Source organism: Choloepus didactylus, chromosome 9, assembly GCF_015220235.1.
Source record: "Choloepus didactylus isolate mChoDid1 chromosome 9, mChoDid1.pri, whole genome shotgun sequence".
NCBI lineage: Eukaryota > Metazoa > Chordata > Mammalia > Pilosa > Megalonychidae > Choloepus > Choloepus didactylus.
In genome coordinates, this window is record NC_051315.1 from 97,867,007 (window position 1) to 97,892,267 (window position 25,261).

The 25,261-nt window shown below is 35.5% G+C and overlaps 1 protein-coding gene across 2 annotated transcripts in view; it reads left to right on the top strand.

Annotated features, from left to right (window-relative positions):
• The window catches only part of PARD3B (par-3 family cell polarity regulator beta), a 1,159,791-nt gene that overhangs the window by 653,873 nt on the left and 480,657 nt on the right, over positions 1-25,261 (top strand). For both annotated transcript variants that reach the window (XM_037849784.1, XM_037849785.1), the window contains exons 6-10: positions 2,816-2,902; positions 8,540-8,665; positions 11,081-11,439; positions 13,594-13,733; positions 14,978-15,106. In XM_037849784.1, coding sequence (XP_037705712.1) covers positions 2,816-2,902; positions 8,540-8,665; positions 11,081-11,439; positions 13,594-13,733; positions 14,978-15,106 — 841 coding nt within the window. The remainder of the gene's footprint in view (positions 1-2,815; positions 2,903-8,539; positions 8,666-11,080; positions 11,440-13,593; positions 13,734-14,977; positions 15,107-25,261) is intronic.

A 25,261-nucleotide genomic window follows, 5' to 3' on the forward strand; every position in this document is an offset into this window, starting at 1 on the left:
TTTCTACAGAACTTCATCAAGTATTTAAAACATTAAGTTTTTTTTTTTTAATAAGTAAATATATGTGAGTTGGCCTATGAGGCTTCCTTTTACAAGCACTTTTCTTTCCATCTTGAAATACATAATGGGTAAAATTTTATAAAGAGCCTGGTGAGACATGGTCTACATAAAACGTGTTATGCTTGTCTATATTAAGTAGATACAGTTTTCTAAAAGTGCTTACATATTAAAATCAATATCATTGAAAGTTTTTTATGATTTTTTTCTGATAGCAATTTAACAGTTGTCAAAAATTTTTCTAGCTGAAGAATTGTGACTATCATGTGTAATGATAGCATTAATGTTTACTTTGAAATACTGAAAAAAGGAAATGTTATAATAAAGTAGAAACTAACCTTAAAAGTTCACCCCCCCAAAAAAAACACGGTTTTAGCATTTTGAAATAAGATTGATCATGTTAACAAATTATAAGATATACTTTATTAACTAAAGGTAAAAATACAGGATTAGTAATAACTAAATAGTAGATCTAAGTATAATACATAATATTATGTTTTATAGGAGGATTCTTACTGGGGCAAAGAAATATTTGTAAAATAGAAAACATTGAAAATTCATAAAGCCATCTTAAATATTCTTGAAAGCTGAAATCTTGAAGTAAACACTAGTCTAAACACATATTTCAAAAGCCTATGTATATAACATATGTGTGCTATCTATCAATGTGTGGAACTTGATACATTTATTAGGAAAGATTTGTTCTAAGCCCTCAGTGAAAAGCTATAGAAACACATTATAAAGGTAAAAATGATAAAGATAAGATAATAAAGTTCCGATAGGCAAACAAGATTTTAGTCTACATTCTAAAAGTCATTAAAACTGTATCATAACCCTAGAATGCTTTGGTTTTAGTCTTCCTCAAATGCCTGCAAATGCACTATAAATCAATTATATAAAAAGTAATGCTTTTTGGTCCATTAAAAGCTATACAGCCTTCCTTAAGTTAAACCATGGGCTATATTTAATAGTATAATTATTAAAATGTGCTTTCATCAATTGTATTAAATGTACAACACTGATGCAAGGTGCTAATAAGAGGGTAGTATATATGGGAATCCTGTATTTTATGCATGATTGTTCTGTGAGCCCACAATTTCTCTAATTAAGAAAAGGGAGAAGGAGGTAGGGGTAGGACCAGTTTTTTAAAAAGTTGCTTTTTGCTCCATTAGAAGCTATACAACCTTCTCTGCTCACTAAGAATTTTATTCTTAGTACTTACAATGCATAACTATATATGGCATTCCATGTACACATATTCATATAAATGTTCATATCCTCACAACTAAAGTATAGAAAAAAATCTATTTTATTCCATTATATTATCACTCTAAGATTCTGTTTTGTTTCTAACTTTTGTTCCAGGCCTCTGATATAACCTGCTTGACTGAACAAGTTTTAAATATATCAGCAATATCTGGGTAAAACTCATTTGAAATTTATTATCAGATTTGAAATTCCATCATATTCTACAAATGCTAGAAACTGACATGCTCTTTTGCAGTTCTTAATGATAACAGACTTGCAAAGAAACTTACATTTAAAATAATCCTAATCCATTGATAAGAACATATTTAACATGTTAATTTCAGACAGCCGATAATTCAGGGTGTACTTTATACAGAGTGAGTTCATCAGGCATTTTGCTTTCTTATTGCTGTTCTCAATGTTCTAGCAAAGAGCCAAAATGTCTCCATCTTCAATATGGAGGAGAAAAGGTTTGTAGCAGCTGTAGCTCTTACTTTGGCATCTAATTTCAGGTCATTTTTATATAAATAGAAAATAATAAAGACCTTACAATTTCCATAACAGGGACTTCAACTTTATCATTTTTCCTATGGCAATTTTATTTTCTCTCTCTTGGATTAAAGAAGCCAATAATTGTTCATGGTTATTATTTTTCATCTTTGTGAAAACTTGTTAGTTTCACTCTTTATTACACCAAAGCTCCCGACGTTTTGTGTATTTCAGTCATACGCACTATCCGTTAATGTTTCTAGCCCATCCTTTCCTTAATCTGGGATAGGTTAGGCAGGTCAGGCTTTCCATTTCTTTCTGTAATGCATTTTCTCCAGTCTTTGCAACCTCTTTTCCTACCTCTTAAGAAAAAATAGAAGGTGAAAATTTGGAATTGTTCCACTGAATACAACTGATGCTTATTGAAAGGCCAGTTTAACTCTTGATTTATAATGCTTCAAACATGCCTATATATATAACCAACTGTAGCTTCACAGCCTTTGTAATAACATGATTCTGTGCTTTGTCTAATAAATACATATTTTACTTCATTTTTCTTTGGTTCTGAAAAAATAGCCTAACTTATTCTTAAGCATAAGTATGCTTCTATGTATTTTATGATCTGTACTGTAATTTTCAAGTGTGTCTCAATGGGGAGAAATTTCATTTTTGTGTACATCCTTTTAAATATGTTGATTTATGCAGATTAAGTTAAGTAGGAAGTTATTTTTGTAGGTAGTCATTTCCATTTGTTCCTTTTCTAGGGGGAAAAAAGAAATCAGATGGTCTTTTAAACGTTTCATTTCCTGGATCTTCTGAGCATACCAGAAAATCATGCATTCCTTGTATTTCATGTCTGCTGTTAAATTTGCAAAAGTGATAAAACCCTGAGGGGTCGTGTGTGTGTGAGTTTGTGTGTGTGTGTGTGTGTGTGTGTGTGTGTGTGTGTGTGTGTTTAATGTACCTCATCTCTTTTTTAGTAGAGACTCATCTGTGCTTTTGTTTTTTTTTCCTGCCCCAGTGATATGACAAGAACAGTGGAGATTTCTGGGGAAGGGGGCCCCTTAGGAATACATGTAGTACCCTTCTTTTCATCTCTGAGTGGAAGGTAAGATGTTTTCCTTATTTCAGAAGTTCATGCTAATGAAAAAACCTGATTTGAACTCATTTTCCCAATCATTTTTCAGAAGAGGATTAAGTACATATCTCTATTATTCAGATGGACACCTCAGGATACACTTTTGTTGGCCACTTAGGTGCTAGAACCAAAATAATTTACTCCTGGGATACAATAAAAAAGAAAAAATCAATCACAGTTTCTGAATTTATAGTTAATTATGAAGCACTTTCTTAAAATATTCTTATCAGTGTCACATAGTAAACAGAATCCTTGGCAAAAATTGGACACGAACATATTGTTAGGTGAAAATTGCAAGTGAATTTTTAATGTTTCAAAATATATTCCAAGTGAATACAGTAATTCCAAATTGATATTTCCTGTGTGATTATCTCTTACATTGGCACATAATCTGTAACATTTAGAAAATGAGAGTAATTGTGAGATTTTATATTCTGAGTCTCAGGTATAAAGGAACTGAGAATAATAAATACTCTTGTTTGTAAAAAGCTATATCAGAAGCTGCATATGTTTTGATGATTTTAGCTATGATAGCAAAATATGACCATGCCACTTTTCTCTAAAATAAAATTAATTAATTAAAAATAATTTATCACATCTATTGAAAAATTTAAAAACATTATATTGCTAAATCCACATTGGTAAATGGTCATTTAGATGGTATCAGCATTTCTTAAAATTCACCTGTATATACCTGGATATAAAGCTAGTTTTCTTGATAGATATTAAAGTGTGTGCCTAATATTAGATATTAGGGCCAATATTAGTACTACTATAATAAGCTTACAGAACTGGTATTTGATATTATATTTATATCACTTTTTAATAATATGACTGCCTCTAGCACTAGAATGATATTAACCAAGGTTATTAGAAACTTAAAAGAAAATCCATTTCTCACATTATATGATTTTTAAATAATTTGCTAAATTTATTTTCATAAATTAAATGCATCATTGTAAAATCGTAACACTTTATCTTAGGTTAGGATATCAAAGACCAGAAAAATCAAATGATTTACTTAAGGACACACAAAAATCCAGATCTCCTGATTTGCCCTAAATCAAATGTTCTTTCTAGTATAAAAATTTTCCCAAAGGTTATATAATGCTAATTTACTGATCCTTAATATTTATTCAATGCAGCTACCATAGAGTGGAAAGACCACATTTAGCCATGATATTTTGGTTGGCATCACGTTCTGCAGGTAGCCATCTGCTACCTGTAATTGCAAAGTCATCACCTTTTTTTTTTTTTTTTACAAATAACATCTGATGCCAAGCTCTTGCTGGAATGAACGTTCCCTAAAAAGAAATGAACCGAAAAGCTTGTGGTGCTCATTGTCTCATTTCCTGCATGTGTTAATAAGCGTGTTTATAAATGTTATGGGTTATGGCTCAGGACAAGCTGAGGTTGTTTTTGATAGACAGGGTGAGTATTTATCCAGTTGTCTTGAGAAATTCTAATGGCTTTTGGCAGAAGTGTACCGATGGAGCTTTGTGAAATACCAGAGCAGTTAAATTACCAGGCCCTTTAGCTTAATGAAGCTGGAATAGAACACAAGATCTTCCCAATTTCTAAAACATGAGAAAATACACGATGTGATAGTCACCATACTTCATTTTCAATACTTCAGAAAACAAGTTGATCCTATAGACCAGAAATCACCCTTTCTCTCTTCAAATGAGGAAAAATACAGTAGGATTTATTGATTTCTTCCCTTCTCCTTCCTGGTTTTGATTTTTAGCATAAACCTTGTAGGTTAGTAGAAAGAACATTGGATTTGATTCAGAACAATTGGATTTGAATCCCAGTGCTCTCTTTTTTATAAACTTATGCAAGTTCTCTAATATTTTGCCTCTTGTTGGATGGATATTTGAATATCTATCACACTGAGGTTGTGGGGATTAAATGGCATTAAAAATGTGAAAGCTCCTTGTAAAACATACAGTGTACGGACATATAAATTATCAGTATTATTATTATTATTACTTTGGCTAAAGCAAAACTGGATCAGAAATTAAGTTCTATAAGTTCATGTAACTTATAGACTGTTCAGTAACTTGCTGAAGTAGCACTGCTATTTTTTTGTTTTGTTTTGTTTTTGCTATCCACTAGTATTATAGAAAGGAAATTTAATTAAAAACATTAAAAATCATATGGAAGTAGAGACATGAGCCAATAAAAGTCAAGAAGTAATGAGTACAGGCTGAAATAGCACACTTAACTCAACCCATGTGTCTAGATACAAACACGTACAGAGGCATGTCAGACAAGTGTCTGACTTCACAATGCCATCTGGTTTCACTGTGTGAGCACAGGGGGTTAGTTAAGTTCATAGTGGAAATCTTAGTTCTTAATTTCCTTCCATTTATTGGTTTGTGTCATTACTTTAAATTAGAATTTACATTTAATTCTTTACTAAGACTTCTGTAATTGGCATCGCTTCCACAATCTTTTTTTCTTTCTTTTATTTTAGAAAAATACTGCTACACCTGTTGTTGAATAAGAAACCTTATCCAAATTAGAACATCTTGGGTAAAATGCAGTGGTTGCTGTACTAGATAAGACCACAACGAAGTTATTAGATACCATAGCATAGGGGCACTGAATGCTATTGAATTGTATTGCAGGCCATTGGCTTTCACTGCAAAAACAAGGCAAAACAAATATACAAAATCTGAGTCTCTACAAGTAAAACACAACTTAATTTCATCCATTAAAAAAAGTCAATGTGATCTTTAAAATTAAAAGTGTGAAATTAAAAGATTTTTTTCAATAAATAAAGGTACCATAATACATCACAGTTTCATAGTAAAGAGAGTTAAATATAAGAGAGAAGGAAGGGATGAGTGACACATCATGTGGGAAGAGATGTTTAGACAAAAATGCTAGGCTCATGGAGAGGCCGAGGCCATGTGATACAGTGGGAAGGATGGGAAGAGGGCAGGGTGATGGTGGTTTCGTGCCCAAAGGATTATGAGAAGAACAAGAAGCTATTGTCACCCCTCTTATTCTGCAGGGCTAGGGATTTCAGCATCCTTTACCACTATTCATTAATGCAAATTAACTAGTTAGTCTTGGCCTATAATTTCTTGACAGCATTAATCTTTAAATCTGGAAATCTGGGTCTGAAGTGAAACAGCTATCACAGCCCACCAGTTTAGGGCAAAGAGGATGAGAGGTTTTTGGGTGTTTTTTTTTTGTTTTGTTTATTTGTTGTTGTTTTTTTCCCCCTGAGCCTTCTTGTACTGGTCTGGATGAACTAAAACTGGAATAGAGAGGGCAGGTATAGTTTGTTGCCATGGACCAAACTAATAAAATCAGTCAATTTTACATTTTACCAAAATTATCTCTGACATATGGGTTTTACAGTTGGGCTTATTTTGTTAATAAATTTTTCATGGAGAGTTAGGTTATTTAGATCACCGAGGTTCACATAGCATATTCCAGCTGTAATATACCAGCTAAATTGCAACCCAGTGGCCTGAAAGAATTAATTCATCTCCCAAAATGTGAAATTAAATCCTAGGGAGTAACGTTACATGACTGATGATGTACTGAATTAAATTAAAGGAAGACTTGAATGCTTGTTAAAAAATATCGCTTACATAAACTAGTTTATAACCACATGTGAGCCTTCTAATGGATCGTGTTATTATGAATCCACCATACAAAAATCCAAACTGTGGACTATTAAAGGGTTGTCTAATTCAGAAGAAAAATACTATTTTTCTATTTAGGGGTCATTTTACATATCAAATAGTTGAGTTTTAATATCATGGTATTAGATTATGGTTGGATTCGTATCTTAAAAACATTCATTTGAATTCCAAATCCTCTATCAAATAATAGATTTGGACCCTTTTATCTTCCACTCAGAACGTTCAATTAACATAATAGCCTCCTCGAACTAGGAAAGGAAACCTAACCCCTCATCTCACACTTATGCCAAGACCTGAGCCTTCCCTGCAGTAGGTGGCATGACTATTTGCTGCTCTCTCTCCTGCATCATCTGCATACTGTATTCATTTAACATTTCTGAAGTAGAGACCTTCTAATTATCACCATTCCTAGCTCGCCCACTGACGTCTTGAGGTGATATGAGCTCATTAAAAGACCTGAGGCCCTGGAGGCAGAGGCTCTACTTTGGAGCTTTTCCATACAGGAGGATTATTTTTTCTCCTGTTATCGTTATAAACTGCCCCTTTTCCATGGCTGACCCTATTATTCATGCATAAAAATGTGCTCGTATTTTATTTACGTTTGAGATGTAATGCAAAGGTACCATGGAATGGGACATAAGTTTCCTTTACAAAAGTAGAAAAATGAGATGATGAGGGAAGCAGATTCTCCTTGGAGGACACTTATCTTTCTTATTCTGGGTCATAGCTAGGACCCTGTCATGTGCAAGGAGAAAGAAAATGCCCCAAATGAGAAACAGCTAACACATACACAAGTTCCATTTCTTTTAGTTTTTGGCTTAGATACTAACAATATATATTAGTTGCATACATATAATTTAATTCTTTATTCTCATTGCCGTAGTTTTCTTTTCTTTTTCCTTCTTTTCCAACATCCCTCCTCTCCTGACTCCAATCCACAGTCACAAAGCACCAGGTGCCCATGGATATCCTCTCTGAATCCAGCCTCTTCCTGGTTGAAATTTCATGCACCTCTTCCCAGATCCCCACCGTCATCACATTGCCCTGCCCAGAAGCTGTGGGCCGTGGGTGCTCTATTCCACCTTCATCAGATTAACTTCATTTGCTGTGTTCACAGCCCCCCATCCTGTGTTAGCTCACCACACTCCTCCTCACACAAATCCCTTTTAAATAAACTCCACGTGTATCCTCTCTCGTCTTATCCAAACCCTGCTCGTTATTCAGATGCAGTTTACAGCCCCACTTTCTCCCCGAATTCTCCTATGAAAACTCTAGGCCCTATTGCTGTCTCTGGTTTTTTAATGGCTCCTGTACTCTGAGCCTGCACTGACCAGCTACCTCGTCCTGGTCCTTGTCACATGCTCCTCCATCCTGAGCACATAGGAAAAACCCACACATGCTTGATTCACTGATGCTGACAAATGGAACTGAACTTCCTTCTAAAATGAGGAATGAGATCTTTGCTTAAATCTGATTTCTTCAAATGCAAAGAATTAGAATATGTAGTTAGACTGCAAAAAATTACAGTGGATACCTAATCCTCTCCTGATTCTAAATACTAAAAACACCACCTTGAAACTAACTCAAGCTTATTTATTACAATATGCTGTGATGCTCTTCTCCAAACAGCAGTACTTTGTGTCCTCATCTCCTATGAGCTAGACTAGTCTTTTTGAAGTTGCTGGAGGCATTAATAATGGGGTTGTAATTTATTGTTCTTTGTTTGGTATTCAGGCATATAAGTCTTGAAGAGCTTTCTTCTCTTTTAGTTTTTTTTTTTTTTTTTTGTCTAAGGACTTAAACAATAAACTCTTACCTTAATAGCAAGCATAATTTCTTTTGTAAATAGAAATCAATGCTCATTTCTGAATAGTTGCAAGTTGAGAAATAATTAGGATAGTATTATTTAATAATTCTATTTCAACCTGAATTTTGCATTTAGGATTCTAGGACTCTTCATCCGCGGCATTGAAGAAAACAGCAGGTCCAAGAGGGAGGGACTATTTCATGAAAATGAATGTATTGTAAAAATCAACAGTGTGGATCTCGTAGACAAAACCTTTGCTCAGTAAGCATTTTTTCCCATTGTTTTATTTACATTGTTGATTCCCACAATGCTTATAATCATTACTGAACTCATTATGATAAAATTTTTAGGTAGAATTTTTGGTCAGTTCCCTATGCATGACCCCAAGACATCCATTTTCAAATGTGTTTTCTGTTTTCGCGTACTCCAAGGTGGCCTGCACATGTCCCTGCCAGCCCTGAGTATGTTAAACTGCAGAATACAGCAAGCCCTCCTGCCTGGCTGTCATGCTGGGACATCTATTGATGAGTTTGTTTTTCTTGGGATATGGGTCAGTTAGACTGGTATTTAATGACTCTTTTCACTGACTGTTAGTTCAGCTTATTAATTAACTTAGTTTTGTCAGCAGTCTTCCTTAAACTAAAAAAAAAAAAAAAAAAAAAAAAAAAAAACCTGTGAGAGAAATCTGTGAGGAGTCACTGAGTAATAGAAACCTAGAAACCAATGCGAAACATAAATAAATAAATAAAATCAAAATTAAGATACTCTTCCTCAAGAAATCATCTCTCTGTCTGCTTGTGAAATGTTATGGGAATAGGTTCCTGGACCTAAGAATTAGAGGGTATAGCAATCTGATGCATATTTTTAAACTGTGTGTTCTCATTGCAGTGGGATTCTGGAACAAGGCTATAGATATTAATACTCCTTAATAATGATTGCCAGCCTCCATTGTTTCTGACCAAAACAGCTCATAATGTATCTTCTCTCTGGTCATTAGTTTTTTCTGTTCTGTGTGTGGTGGGACGAGAGTGAATGGTTGTGGGGGAGAGGCAGTGGGTGTTGGCTGCTAAAGTGTAGAAAGAAACAAAGTTTTGTCTGTTTCTTAAAACAATGAATAATAGGCAAAATTATAATTATTAATATAATTATTATTTGTACCTTTTTGCCAGGACTTGATAGGTATGCAAGGCAGATGTTATAATCCCTTATTTATAGAGGTGGAAACGAAGGCTCATAAAATCTCGGTCACTTCCCCAAGTATGCATTGTTAGTGTGGAGAAGAAACTGATTCCTAGTGAAGCAAAAATAATGTAGGGGAACTGACCAGAGGAGCTGGGCTGTCTGTGTGGAATCTTCTCCCTCCCTTAACAACACAAGGAGTTAAGTGGTTCAGTAGGGGCTGCTCAATACCAGTTGGAATTATGATTAGTTATTTTTAGGTGTGGCTGCTAATAACAGAGGTATGAGATAACAGTAGCTTAAACAAGATTAAGATTTATTTTCTCTAAAGACAAATAAGTATGGAGGTGGGCAGCCCTGAGCATTAGTGCAGCAGATTCTCAGTCATCAAGGAATCAGTCCTCTTCCGTCTTTCTGCTTGGCCATTCTTACTGCGAGGCTACTCTCTTGAAGTTGTTTCATGGTCACAAAATGGCTGCTGGAGTTCCCTTCATTACTTCTGAGTTCCAAGAAATAGGAAGGAGGAAGAAGACGACAAAAAGTTTTCCCTCTCACCTGAGCCACCCTCTTTCCTTTAATTTCTATTCAACCCCTTCACTTACATCTCATTGGGAAGAAAGCCTGAGAAAGGTTTTACCTAGCCACAGGGTTCACAGAGGCATAGAAAAGGGGATAAAAATGTAGTAGGAAATTTGTATGTATTGTTATATATTGCTTTATATATTATAAAATATATATGCATATATGAGATTTATGATATATATGATAGGTGAAAACATAGATTTATAAATAATGAGTTCTTCACAAAACGAAGTGCTAGAACAGAAAAGTAAAATACACAGCCAATTACAAGTTCCCTTAAGAAAAAATCAGGGTACTCTGTGATAGAATAACAGGGAGCGTGCATGTTGGATTGACCATCCACTGTGAAATTTAGTCACAGCAAAGCACATGCCAAAATGTCTTGTGAGGAAAAATCTGTGTTAAAACTGAACTTCAGAAGTACAAACCATATTAGAAAGACTTGACTTTAGAACAAAGTCCTAAAAGACACCTAATTTGTAATCCGGTCAACAATATGAAATTATTTTTCCCTCTGAAATTAAAGCTTACTTTTATAATTAGTTCAGTAATCACTACTAAATAGACTTCCAGATATAGAAACACTTAAAAGCTGTGGGTCATTGAGCAAGGTCCTAAGTCTCTCTGAGACTCAATTTCTTCATTTGAGAAATAAGAGCTAATTATACCTAGAACACACGGTTGCTAAGATTAAATGAGTATTTAATGCATGCTAATAATGTATGTCTAGCCTAGTGTGGGTACACATAGTGGACAATAATTAGTGGTGACTAGTGTTTAGTTGGCAAAATCCTATTGGTATTCATGTTGTTAGTGTTTTCTGTGCTTATGCTGCCCCCCGTTGCCTGACGTTAGTGTGTTTTAGAAGGTGGCATGCTACAGTGCTCTGTCATTACGCATTCACTCTCTTTCTAGGGCTCAAGATGTCTTCCGTCAGGCAATGAAGTCCCCAAATGTGCTCCTCCATGTGCTTCCACCTCAAAACCGTGAGCAATATGAAAAATCAGTCATTGGATCTCTTAACATTTTTGGTAACAATGATAGTGTTTTGAGAACAAAGTTGCCACCTCCTGTTCATGGAAAATCAGGAATAAGGACAGTAAATCTGACAGGAACAAGTAGTCCCGAAGTAGATGAATCAGCTTCCCTGCAACCAAGCAAGAGCCCCCGAGTACCAAGACTAGGAAGAAAGCCTTCTTCTCCATCACTCTCCCCTCTCATGGGGTTTGGCAGCAAGAAAAATGCAAAGAAAATTAAGATTGACCTAAAGAAAGGTAATTATTAAATTATGCTTAATAGCATTCTATTATTGTAACATGTAAAATTGGTTAAGAGAAATGCATTAAGGCTAATTTAGTTAATTCTCCTTTCATTTAATTGCATCAAAGAATAGATTTAAGGGTATACTTACCTAATTTAAATTTCTGGAACTTTCTTTTTTTTTCTTCTGGAGAGTTTAGATTATTTGAAATAAGAAATTAATAAAGACAAATTAGAGAATGTAAAGAATCATTGCAGACTTAGTAGAAACACAACGATATTGTGTTACAGTTTAATATTAAATAGACACTACAATCCAGCCACTGGTTCTCTACAGTGTTTTTAAACTGGGAAAAAGTTTACTCCTCAAGAAGAAAATATGTGATGATCGTTAATGTTTCTAATTCAACATTGCAATTAAGAACAATTTTTCAAAACAGTTAACTTCAAAAGCATATATTTATGCAATATTTTACACACACACAAGCACTCATGCACTTACCTACTTTTGTTCATTTTGTAACTTCTGCCTGATACTCCCTTCTGCTACTGCAGCCTTCTGATATCCTATGTGTTTTTTCCAGAATCAATTTTAAAAAAAGCACTCAAAAATAAAACTAAGATCTCATAAATTCTTATTTGAATTAATAGAGGATTTAATTTTCACAAGGTATTATTTTGGAAAATATATTAATATATATCACAAACAATATACATTTTTAAGTAGGATATAGAGATTATTCTGGAAAGATCCTCTGATCAAAATTTCATTCCCTTACGAAGATTCTCTACTTGAAGAAAGCATATTGACTAGGAGACAACAAATACTTGAGGGTGCTTAGCAATTATTTTTCTTATTTAAATGCAGCAATTGTCTTTTCTTTCACAAATTATCTGACTATGTATAAGACACTGGGTTGGGTGCTTTGAGACTAGAAAAATGAATCAGACTCAAAATGTGACCATAAAAATTAATCAAAAAGCCTTAAATGCCAAAGAGTATATGCAAGGTGATATCTGGGAAGCAGACACCAGAATGCAGTGCCTCTCATGACCCTCAGTGAGGAGAGGGAACTTGGAAAGCTGCTCGTGCCTCACCACCTCCTCTTGTGGAGATGCCCTCTGGGGTGTGAGAGTCTACCCTTCAACCATTCTGTTGATCCCGGATGTTGAATTGCTACTCAGATATTTAAATTTCTTAGTGCTTTGTAATTTGCATATACTTTTATGTTAAAAAATAATTCTTTATTTAATAAACTTACCCTAATATTGCAAAAAGAAAAGAAAAGAAAAGAAGAAAAGAAAAAGAAGGAGATTTAGGTTTCTTCCATAGGGAGATGAGAATTGTGCCAGGAGCAAGTCAAGGCAGGGTCTAGAAGGCAAATTGGTCTAGGACAGATCCTTGGGGAAATATCTTGTGTTTATGTGGGAGGAGAATGAATAAGAGAGAGAGTGACAGATGTGACATGATCAGAGAGGTAGGGAGATATTCAGAAAATAATAACATGAAAGCCAAAAGTGGAGTTAATTACAAGAAAATTGTGGAATGTGTGAAAGCTAGAGAAGGAAAAAGATCAAGGATAAGAAGAGTTACTGGATATGACAATGGGAAGGTCATTGGTGATGGAGTCTTGAAGAATCACTAAGATTTTTCAGGGTGGAGAAACCTGAGTATACTTTTGGATAGAGTGAAAAGATATACAGGAAGGGAGTCATTGAAGATGCCCGAGAGTGGGGCAGGAGCTGCCACAGCGAGTGATGGGACAATGGGATGCAGCAGTGTGTGGAATAGAGGCACCAGTGGAAGTGTGAGTTACAGGGTGGGAAGGTGATGTAGTGACTGACAAACTCACATCAGATAGCTGTTTGCTTCCCAGTAAAGTATGAAGCCGGGTCATAGTTTATGAGAAATCAGTCTTACCAGCATAAGACATGAAGGTGTTATACATCCACATTTGGACCTAAATTCACTTTGATACCATCATGGCATGCCAGGAACTATAATCTGTATTTGAAACCAGAGCAATTGAAGCATATTTAAAATATCCTGGGATGTAAACATTTCACTTATTCTATGTTAGTTTACATTAGGTAGATTTTACTGTAAGATTAAAGATAATATGACTCCTGCCAAAGGTATCCATGCATTTTTCTGGTCTTATACTTAGGTCCAGAAGGACTTGGTTTCACTGTGGTTACCAGAGACTCTTCCATTCATGGCCCTGGTCCCATTTTTGTGAAAAACATTTTACCAAAAGGAGCAGCAATAAAAGATGGCCGCCTGCAATCGGGAGACAGAATTTTGGAGGTAAAATTGAAATTAATATCTTCAATAAAAGATTGTGGCATTTAAATAAATAAGTATGTAAACACACACATACATATTACTGTGTTTATATTTTGAACACTATGTATATTGAAAACTATTACTTACGGATAAGACAAGGACTTTAAATAGTTATAGGATTAGTAATGAGCAGCCTAACTTTTTTTAAGTCCTTAATAAGGAAGGTCAGTGACATGGGCCAAATAATATTGAAAACTTTTCCCTACCTTTTCTTTCTTGCTTCCGCTTCTTAGGGTTCCTGGGGAATTTGGATCAAATCCAGGTGCTTGCTATTTATTAAGTAAGGGTTAAAATTTCAAAGTCCCATCCAAGCTCTGGTAACAATTTCTTTAAACTTCTCTCAAGGATAGGCCAGTCTTTCTTAGGTTGGTCCATGCCTTATCCACCTCTACATCACCTGTGCTTGGTTGCCAATGGAGACAACTGTAAGGGATTTTTCATAGAGATGAACTTGGAATACCCATGGCAATAGGTTTTTGTTTTTTTTTTTTTCCATTTATTTTTGTTTGATCATATCATCTTCTTGGCTAGATATATATTGGCAGTTTGTCTTTTAAGAAATCATCTTCATTGAAAGCTGTCTCCATTTTACTCTGTGGTGGCATGGAAGCACCACAATAGCTCTTTGTGTACACCTAGATCATTAAAGAAGATATACAGATGACTAACGTAGTTTACAAATTAGGCTCTCCAATAATCGATGATAACCTAGTATCTGTAATTTCCTAACCATGTAGAAGACTGTAGAATTATAACTAAAGGCTCACATTTCCAGAGAAATTTGCCATGTGAGAGTGGTTCACTTTTGCTCATTGTTATAGGCAGAAAATGTTGCCAGGTAAGCATTTGAAACCTGCTCCCTACCTATTTGATGACCCATACTCTGGTAGTTGTCCATTTGATTTTCCCCTTGGAGGAATGTGATGTCTTAACATAAATAAATAAATAAATAAATAAGAAATCAAACTGCAGCTACTAATTGCCAACTGTCTGAGACTGTACAGGACCATAATAATTATAGTCAATGTAGTATTAGTGTATTAAACATGGAAGGCTTCGGACCATGTGTTACAGTTTTCATCGTTTCAGAGCTTCATTGATTGTGGGGGCCCAACTGCTGCTCACTTTCAAAAACCATCCAGGGTAGAAGGAGATGGAGAGTGTTTTCATTGCAGCAGTTTGCACGATTGCATTTCATTCATTAGGTAAACGGCAGAGACGTCACTGGCCGAACACAGGAGGAGCTTGTGGCCATGCTGAGGAGCACCAAGCAGGGAGAAACGGCATCACTGGTCATCGCCCGCCAAGATGGCACTTTCCTGCCCCGAGAACTGGTAATGTTCAGATGTGTGTCTCCCTGTGTTTTCTGTGCAGAGTTACACGCTGTCTTTGAGTTTGTAATCACTGAGAAATGAGTTCTAAACCACTTTTGAAACTGCATTTGAAGCCAAAGTTGAATCACACCAAAAGTGTTTGCCCTATTTGTGGTATCATGGGACCTTGATGCAATGAGGGGGTACATGCAAACACTGCTCCGAGGTACAAACTGGAACACACTTTCAAAGAAGCAACTTAATATTCAACTAATTCAATAAAATATGCACTTAAGTGTGTGCTATATGCTAAGCCCTGTGCAAAACCCAGCCAGCCAAACAGTTTATGACCCTACCTTCATGGAATTTACAGTCTAAGAGGAAATAAAAGAATAACCAATATTCAAAATAGTGATGAAGATTATGGAGGGAAAACTGCGGAGTGCTACAGTAACATAAAACAGATGGATTTAGCCTGGCCTTCAGGGTTGGGAAAGGCATCTTGAAGAAGAGAATTTCCAAAGTCTTATTAAAAATGCATACCCTCTGACCTAGTCACTACACTTCTAGTGATTTGTCCTAAAGTGACCATGAAAGATGTGGAAAAAATTCATGTGCATTGATTTTTTTTTTTTTTTTGCTCAAGTCCTATTTATTGTAGTGATATATTAGACATTGTACAACCATAAGGTATTTGTTAAAGAAATAACTGCATAGCTCTCTAATGAAATATAAATTCATAAAATGGTCTCCATAAAGAATTGATAACAGAAACTGTTCATAGTACAGTGTTAAGTAAAAAAGAAAAAAAGTGGGGTACGAAATTATATATAAAGTATTATCAAATTAAATTTTTAAAATCTTTGAAAAAGAACTGGAAGGAGATGCATCTGGACTGTTGGGATTATAATAGCTTTCCTTTTTCTTTTTTAAACAAATGAATATATGTCATTTATTTTATTATTGAAATACCATGCTTTTCAGAAGGCTATAGAAAATATATTGAAAATTCAAAGTGCTTTTATGGCTAATAACAAAGGGAAACAGTTGTGATAAAGGGACTTTTAGTTGTCCCTTGTTTCGTTTCTTTTAATTTTTTTTTATTTCCTCTGAATCTTTATAAGAAACAACAAAAGCAGAGTTAGTTCATCAGAACAGTGATATTTAGATGGAAGAATGGAGGATCTTAGCTTGAAGAGAAAATTTAGGAGACATGATATTTATCAGTGATATAAAGAGTTATCTGAATTGGAAAGTAAACAATCTGTTTCTTCAGATGTTTTATATCCATTAACATATTAAATCAACAAACATTTATTAAGTATTGCTATGTTTGTACAAAGTTGGAGGTTTGAGGGGTGCAAAAATGATTGACTCATTCCTTGCCCCTCATTGAGCTTACACAAGTGCAAATGGTTAGAAGCAGTAATGTTATAAGAACTTTCCAACAGTTGGAGCTAAGAAGAAAATAGATTACTTAGAATATTTAAACAGAGACTGTCTCATCTGTCAAAGATGGTCTAGAAAAAATTCTTCCATTGGGAAGGTGATGAAGCTGGGTGACCTCTAAGATGTCTCTCTGAAATCTGACTCTATTACTCTGTCCTATGTGTTTATATTCAGGTTGAATAGACAACCCTACTGAATCATCTCTCTTATATATTAATGTTTCTTAATATTTGCCAAAGGACCCCCTTCACTCCAAGTTTCTGTGGCATGAAATTTCCCTTTGATCTTTCTTTCTCTTCCCTATCATTATATCCATTTTTCCCCCTAGCTGTGTTATAGCCATGGGAATGTCTGCAGTAAAATGTGGAAGGGAAAGAAGAATGAATGGTATAAGCCATAAACATTATACTTCCCATTCTCCTTCCCCTGCTTGACTCCTCCAAACCTAGCCATTTTGGAAGGCAGAATCCTGAACTTCTGTTTTCATCTTCTCACTTAAGTTCCTATTCTTCCTAAAGGGAATTGCTACAGAAGCTTGGAATCTAGATTTTTTTCTCTAAAATACAGATAGATTCTTCCTTCAATCTTTGTTTACAAAAAAATGATGTTCTTTCTCTGCAAGAATCAAAATGAAAATAAACAATAAAAAAGAGGACAGGGTGTATATATAGCTGGAAGCTCTTGTTTAATTCTTGTACAATTCTTTGGTTGCTAGAAGATAAAAACTCTCAGAAAATCCCTGTGGGATTCTGTGCTTGCTTGGGAGAATAGGATAACAAAGAAAGAAGTTTTGATTGTGTGTTCTATTGAACTATGATCCTGGAAGGAATAAAACCCTGCATGGAAAGAAAAAAACCCAGCGAGTCCCTAAACCCAAAAAAATAACCTAATGACAGAGACGTAACTAGGGACTTAAACCCTTAGGAGCCTCCAGATCCCCATCTAAAAGCTCCCTATTCCTTTTTTCCATATGTCCTCTAGAATTTCCAACTCCACAGCTAATTCTTTCTTTCTAGAAAAGGCAGAAAGGGATGCTGATCTTATCCCAGTTTGAAACACTTAAAATGCATTTTCCATCAAAAACAATTATATCTGGAAGTTGGTAAATGGAATAATAGTTTTCTATTGGAAGGGGACCTGTAAGAATTAGCAGCTCCAACTTTAACATTGCAGATGAGAAACGAGAGGTCCAGTGTGATTGAGTAACCTGCCCAATGTCCCACAATGAGCTAGAACTGCAGGCCTGGGTCACCTAACGCTTTGCATCACCTCTGGAGTCCAACTCCTTATGTTCAACTTCTGTATTTACACTCCCTAGACGATGATCTAGAGCAGGTTACAAAATCACTCTGACTCACTGTTTCTCATCTGTATCCTAAGACTGTTGTGAAGATTAAAAGATAGCACAAGCAAAATTCTTAGGATAGTCTTTAAATATATCTTAGCTATAATTATTTCTTCTAGTATGTTACTATTTCTCTAATACAATACTATACTTTATACACATTATGACATAAGTAGATTTTTGCAGGGTAGCCTGGGACTAACCACCATTTTGAGTATCAACTGCTTTTTTGTTGTTATTGTTATTATTTTAAAATGTATTCCCAGATGCAAGATACAGAATTACAAACACAATTTCTATAACCAACCAAATCCATAAGTCAAATCAGTTTGTATATTATTTCACTCTCATTTAATAGAATTTAGTAACATTTGATTTCTATCCTAGAAATGACTTCATAGGCTGAACCCCCCAGGAAGAATATTAAATTAATTGTGCAACTTTGAGAGTATGAGTGCAAATAAATTATTTTCTCTCATTATTTTTAGTTTTATCCAAAATTTTGAGGGCATATGGTTAGTATTAATTCTCTTAAAACTTTCTGGCAAATAGAAAAGTTTTTGACATTCAGTCATTCAAATATGTGGAATATCCATTGTAACCACTGCAAAGCAATGGACTTTGAGTCTTACACACACTTAAGTAACATGGACCCAGTATCTTTGGTTTAGAGAAATATGGAATAGTATTCTTTTCCAGCTCAAGTAAATGCCTTTCTTGAGTGTTAAGGTGTGGGAACTGTACAAGAAGCTTAAAGAGAGGTTGTGTTTGGCATGCACTGGACTGTCAGTGGGAATTACTTTCTAGTATGGCATGCACTGGGCTGTTTGAAAGAGCAAAATGAAGAATAGTGTGCTAATGTGATGCATCTTTGTGTGTTCATTTCAAAAAATTGAAAGTGGTATCACTTTGGTCTCTTCTCCTTTATCATGATTGATGCACATACTTGACTTTCCATTGAAAACCTGGCAGGATAAAGGAAGGACAGCACTTCCTACTTTTGTCTTGTTCTATCTCCTTTGAAGAAAACAAACTATGTTTATTGTTTTCATGTTCTGAGAAACTGACCTCTCCCTTTTGTTAAGCCTTGCTTTTTCACGAATTCTATATTCTCGTAACACTACACTGCCGATTTTCTGACAGTTCAGTCTTCCTTACTTCCTTGTTATCATTAGCTTCTTGTAAGGTCTTAACGCTTCCATCCAAGTGAGCATGTGGTCAGCAGTTACACAGGAAGTCCCAATAAAGGATGGCCTCTCAGATGTGACCTTTTGTCATTCCGAAGGTCTTAGCATCCATTTCCTGGTCATTTCTCCTGACCTGTCGCATAGAGAACTGTGCTGAGCTCTTATTTTCTGGTTAGCGTCCCTTTTCCTTAGCAGTTGGTCAGTATCAAGAATTTGGTAGCACATTGGACCAATTTTTCTTCCATTCTGTCAGGCTGTCTTGGAAATCAACTTAGAGGAATTTATGTAATAACATCATAACTAGTTAGCGTTCTCTAGCATCTTTGCCAAAAAAGAATTGTGCTTCAAAGGTGATCTTTCCAGAATCCCAGTCTGGAAGATCCTCTGATGTCCATATCCCTGACTGAGTGAGAGTTTATTAAAGAGGTGTTCACATAGGGGATATTTTTGCAGAAGGTACTTTGAGATTAGTGTTTGTAATAGAATCAGAAGGTGGAACTGCTCTATTTGTATACGCATTTGGAATGAAAACTGCTACTTATTCAGTGGTTGTTCTGTTCTGTGAAAGACAAGGCCTACAAAGTCTTTTCTAACTCTGATTCCTCAAATTCTTTTTTTTTTCTTTGATACAAAGTATCAGATAAATCCATCATTTCACTTAGGAAAGATATTGAAAAGCTAAAAGCTTCCTATTTAATTCATGTCTTTATTTTGTGAGCACTTAGAGAGAAAGAGAGAGATTGTGTTGTTTGCCATGTTTTTTTGCCCATGGTATTGCATCTGCCTATATGTATGTGTGTGTTCTTTCATTTATTGGGGAAAAAGAAATATTCTTCCATTTCTTTGTTAACCTCCTTAACATTTCATTTTCCGACCTGCTGCCTTATCTTTAAATTATCCTGGAAATCACAGCAACCCCTGGTGGGTAAAATGAACTGAGAAAATTTCAAATGTATTTATAATTTCTACCTGCCATGCTTGCTGCTGTTAAATGCTGGCCTCTGCAAGTGGGATTAACTATATTTCAAGAAAGCAAGTTGCTCTTGCCTGGCATGATTGAGATCCAAAAGTTAGCCCTGTTCATCATGCTGATTTGAACTTCATTTAAAAATATTGCTTTTGCTGAGGAAAAAAAAAAAAAATTGGTACACATGTGGGAGACTCCCTTAATAGTTGTTGAGGTACACTATCATATTTACCAGTCCCTATGACTACCTTAGCAAATGATATGTGGCTCCAAGTCTTTCACAGTTTACTCTAGCTTCTTATCATTAAATGAAAACTTCACATCTTCAATTGTCAAATTATTTAACATCATAAATCATGGAAGAATTTTGATTTGATATTTTAGATGAACCTCATTTAACTGATATATCTTATTCTCTTTGGCTATTCGATGCAAATGATTCCATGGTTAATTAACCAAGATACTTAAGGAAGAATTAATAATATAGTAGTTATTTGTTGATAAGTAGCAGAAATTGAAGGATAATTTCAAATTGATTTTTCTGCCTAAACTAAAATGCAAGAGAACTCCATGTGAACTTCATGGTGACAGAGACTGTCCTGCTCCCTGCACAGGATCTGCACATAGTTAATGCCCAAATGGTTTTTGAGTAAATTAAAATATACATATTTTAAAATTCCATTATTTGGAATTTAAATAATTATGCAAAAACCGGAATACATCACTATATTTTATGAATTCTCCAAGTAACACAGTTCTAGTGACTTAAAATGGAATTCTCGGTAAGATATAATCTCCATTTCCGCTTCTTTCCACAATAATTTCCATTTCCTTTTTACTGCATTTCCAGTCAGCTAATATGTATTAAATCCTAGTCAAGGCTCTACAACATGAACTCCAGAGATGAATAAAATGCATTCCTGTCCTCAAGGAGCTTCTAGCCATTAAGAAAAGAATAGTGAACAGAATGTGATGAGTAGATTGGGTTATGCAAATAAAGAGCTGTGGGGATCCCAAGTATCTTGGGATCCAGGAAAACCTTCAAGAGCAAGATAGCATTTGAGAAGAGTCTTGATGACTGAGTAGGACTTCAAAATGCAGTGTTAGACAAGGAAGGAAATGGCATCTTCAAATACTCAAACATTAGAAAAATACAAAATACATCAGGGAGATAACAGGCAGTCCAGTTTGACAGAATGCTGATTACCAAGCAAGGGGCTAACATGAGGATGTGTTGTGTGGAATAAATTGGAAGAGGCGAAGAGATGCTGCGTTACCTGGTGAGAGGTTATTAAAATTCATTAGAATGTAATGATCAGAGCTTGGAACCTGAGATCAGTCAGACTTGGGTTGAATCCTGGCTCTGCCACTTACTGGCCCAGTGGCCTTGATCAGGATACCTCCCTGAGTCTCCATCTCCTCATCCCTAACGTGGGTCAGATTAGTATCCATCTAAGAGAGTAGACACAAGTATTAAACGAGTTGCATGCAAAGTGGTAGAATAGAGCAGCACAGAATGGGCTTCCACAAATGTTACTTGTTCTTTTTGTTGTCGCCGCCATCATCGTCATTGCTCATCTGAGATAATAAGTGCCTGACTTGGTTTTCTGCACTTTTTGGGAATGGAGAGAGATATGGACGTAGAAATATTTGGTTTGGGGCAACTGATAGATGGAGTGGGAAATGTCAAAGATCATTCCAAAGTTCTGAGTTTGGATGTCTAGTGCTATCATTAACAGATGTATGGGCTAGTTTGGAGGAGAAAACAATAACTGGCATCCTAGAATTTCATTCCTTTTGTGGATCCTAAGCTGTTCTCTGGTCCAGAGATCCTCATTGTTTTTTCTTTCCCGGATTCTAGCCATTCCAAACTCCTTTCACCTGTTTAGATGATACCATGCCCTCTCCTTGCCAAACCTTGCAGTGAGATTTCCCCCTGCCTTGGACACTGCCCCCACCCCTTTCACCTGGCCAGCCCTTTCAGATACCCATTAACAAGTCATTTCTTGGGCAAGGCTTCCCTGAGTCCCCAGGTCTGGATTAAGGAGCCCCACTGCATCTTCCTTCCATATACAGGACCCCCTTGCCATGTCCCTGAATCATACAATGTTAAAATTTCTGCATTAGACCTTAAGAACTATACAGAGATAGCAATTAAGAGCCCACGTTTGGGAGTCTTATGGCCTGGATATGAGTCCCTGTTGTATCTTATTCAATCTTTCAGTGCCTCAATTTCTTCATTTGTCAAATGAGAACAGTAATACCATCTGCCTTGCAAGGGTTGTTGTGAGAATTGAGTACAGATGCTGTCACATGGTAAGTGTCAATGATGTTAACTCTTATTATTTCCTGTGCCTGTGACATAGCACATGTTCAGTAAGTATTTATAGACTGAATGAATGAAGCTACACATTACCAAATCACATGACACAGAGAGCTGGAAAAAGTATCGCTAAAGGAACTGTTACCCCTAATCTATATTTAATCTGCATCCAATGCATCATCCATCCTGCCACAATTATTTTAAACCAAATTAAAAACATCCATAGGGGTTTCCTCATATTTCAAGTTATAGCAATCTCTAGTTAAAGATACATGTGACAAGGAGGGTTGGGATAATTAGTATTGAATGTAAATGCGAGGTAATTTAAATTAATATCATGAAGACATTTGCACAATTTATTTTTGCAGTTTACTTGTAAAAGCATAGAAACGCAGTAAGTATGATTACCTTATATTTTAAATTATGAGAGGTACTTTTTGAAGTATTTTTAAAATACTTCTGTCTTACCTACAGTAAGTTGTTAGAACAGTGGTTTTCATTAGCATAACCTGGGAACTTATCAGAAGTGCAAATGCTCAGGCTCCCTCCAGATTACTGAATCAGAAATCTGGAGCTCAGAGATCAGTATTATCAAGTCCTCCAGGTGATTCCAGTGCTCACAAGTTTGAGAACCACTGGAATATTGGTTTCATTATAAAGAGCATAAAGCCTAGAGGATAATTTAGTGCCTATAACTGACTAATTTAAATAATCAAATTTTCAACTTTACTTCTTATTCTGCAGACAATTTTTTGTTCTGTGAACATTTCAAGCCCAATTGAGTTGTGCCTCTTTGGCCACATGCCCCTCATTTTGGCAAAGGGCCAGTGCTGAGCACAATCCAGTTACTCAAATCAATTACCCCTGATTCATTTAGACAAACTCAATTATACATGACTTTTTCAGACCCAACTCGATTGTGCTTTAAAATTTCCACACTCAATTTGATTGTGCTCAAAATTTGTTATGTGCCACCTTGTAAGTTGTAGATTTAGAAACATACCAAGGGGAGGTACTTTTGAGGTACTTAGAAGATTTAATTATTTTTGGTATTTGTTTGCAAGTTTCACCTATTTCTCTTCTCCCTTTCCCTTTATCACTTCCATGGGTTGATGTAAGGAAAGTTACTTTCAATTAGCCCTTTATATGAACCACACTCCACCCTTCCCCATTCTACTATTGTTGAACTCATGTCAAGAATTTCAGAGCCTCTACGAAAGTGATCCTTATTTACTGTCACAAAGCAATGATGCTTAGTTGTTCCCAATTTCTCATTTTAAAGATGGGGAAAAAGGAGTATGGAGACCTCACCCCTTACCAATGTTTATATTGTTTTTCAAAATCAAATATTTTTTAAGTACGACTTCTGCCTCACCAAGATAAATACTGTGCACCTTCCCTCACTTGTGCTGGGTACTAAAAGACTGAGTCCTTAATCTTTGCCAGTTTTTTGAATGCATTCAGTAACCCACAGTCTGAGGGATTAATAGTCATTTGCTACTCTCTGGGAACTACTTACACCTGAAAGAATTTTACTGAACTCTTGTCAGCAAAATCTAGTCTTGATAAAATAGCTGATGATAAATGTTCTGGTTCAGCATTATTAAAACAGATGGAGGAAGTGCTGGTCATTTTGCTTGGTTGTATGGCTTCCAGGTGTCAGAATGTAAATACTCATGGCTTTGACACAAGACTGGTTTTGTTGGAGTTTTGTTGGAGCTTTAAACGTAGTGGAAGGAGGACTGAGTATTCTATGCTGTAAAGAAGTTCGCATGACATTTCATAGGATCGGGGCCCTATTACATTCTCTTTTCAAAGTTAACAATGAAGAGTCCCAAGAAGTCCTACCTTCATCCTACAAGTTATATGTTTTATTAGTGGCCATTGTGATCATTTTATAGCCTTCTGGAAGCTAGAAAAAAGAATTTTCTGAATATAGATGTTTAAACAGTTCAGAAAAAGTAATGTTACCAACCACATACTATATCCTCCTTATTATCCAGTTAGCCAAATGTTACTAGTAATTCATGCCAGCTGTTGACATGGAGCAGCTGTATAAGAAGTTTGTTACAAAACTCAGGGGATGACCTTGATTTGCTTAATTGCCTCTATGCTTGTGATCAGTACATTTGTTAAGGTACATTTGGTGTAAGATAAAGAAACATGTTCATTTTGTAAAGGATATTTAAAGATTAGGGGAAAAAAATCACTGCCTTAATTGATTGTAGTTGACTTTTCCAGCTGTTATCAAAGTAAGTACCATACATATGAAGCTTCCTCTACAGTCCATTTCATTTTGAAAACATACTTAGAGGTTTGAACATGTTTCATCTGCCTTTTTTTCCAGGAAACTATGTGATCTTTATCATTAAAGAATCTCACCTCAAGATCACTATTTTCCCCCCTAAGAACTGACAATATGGAGATAGACGCTTAAATAACAATCTGTTGCCACTTATCTCTTCCCATGCCCCATCCCCAAAGATTCTCTGGGCAATGACTTTTAAATATGTTCTCATTATTTTTAATGAGTGTGCAGAACATATGACGCATAATACACCCATAGATAGGTGCCCTTTCACTGAACTTGTCAGAAATAATAAAACATCTAAGGGGTTAAGATGCAATTTTCTCTAAGATATTATAATTATTTAAATTAAGATGTCCAAGTACAAATCACATACTAATCAATTCTTGTCGCCATCTAACTGAAGCCCCATCGCAATCCCAGTTCTCTCTTAAAAAGAACGTTTTATCACAAAATCTAAAAAACAAAAGAGCCTTTAAATATTATGTCTCTTTAAGTTTACCCTTCTTTAAATCTGTCCAGTATGGCAGGATGCTCAATTATAAACAAGTTCAATTATGTTTCCTGGCCGCTTATTGAGTTATATGAGGGACTTTT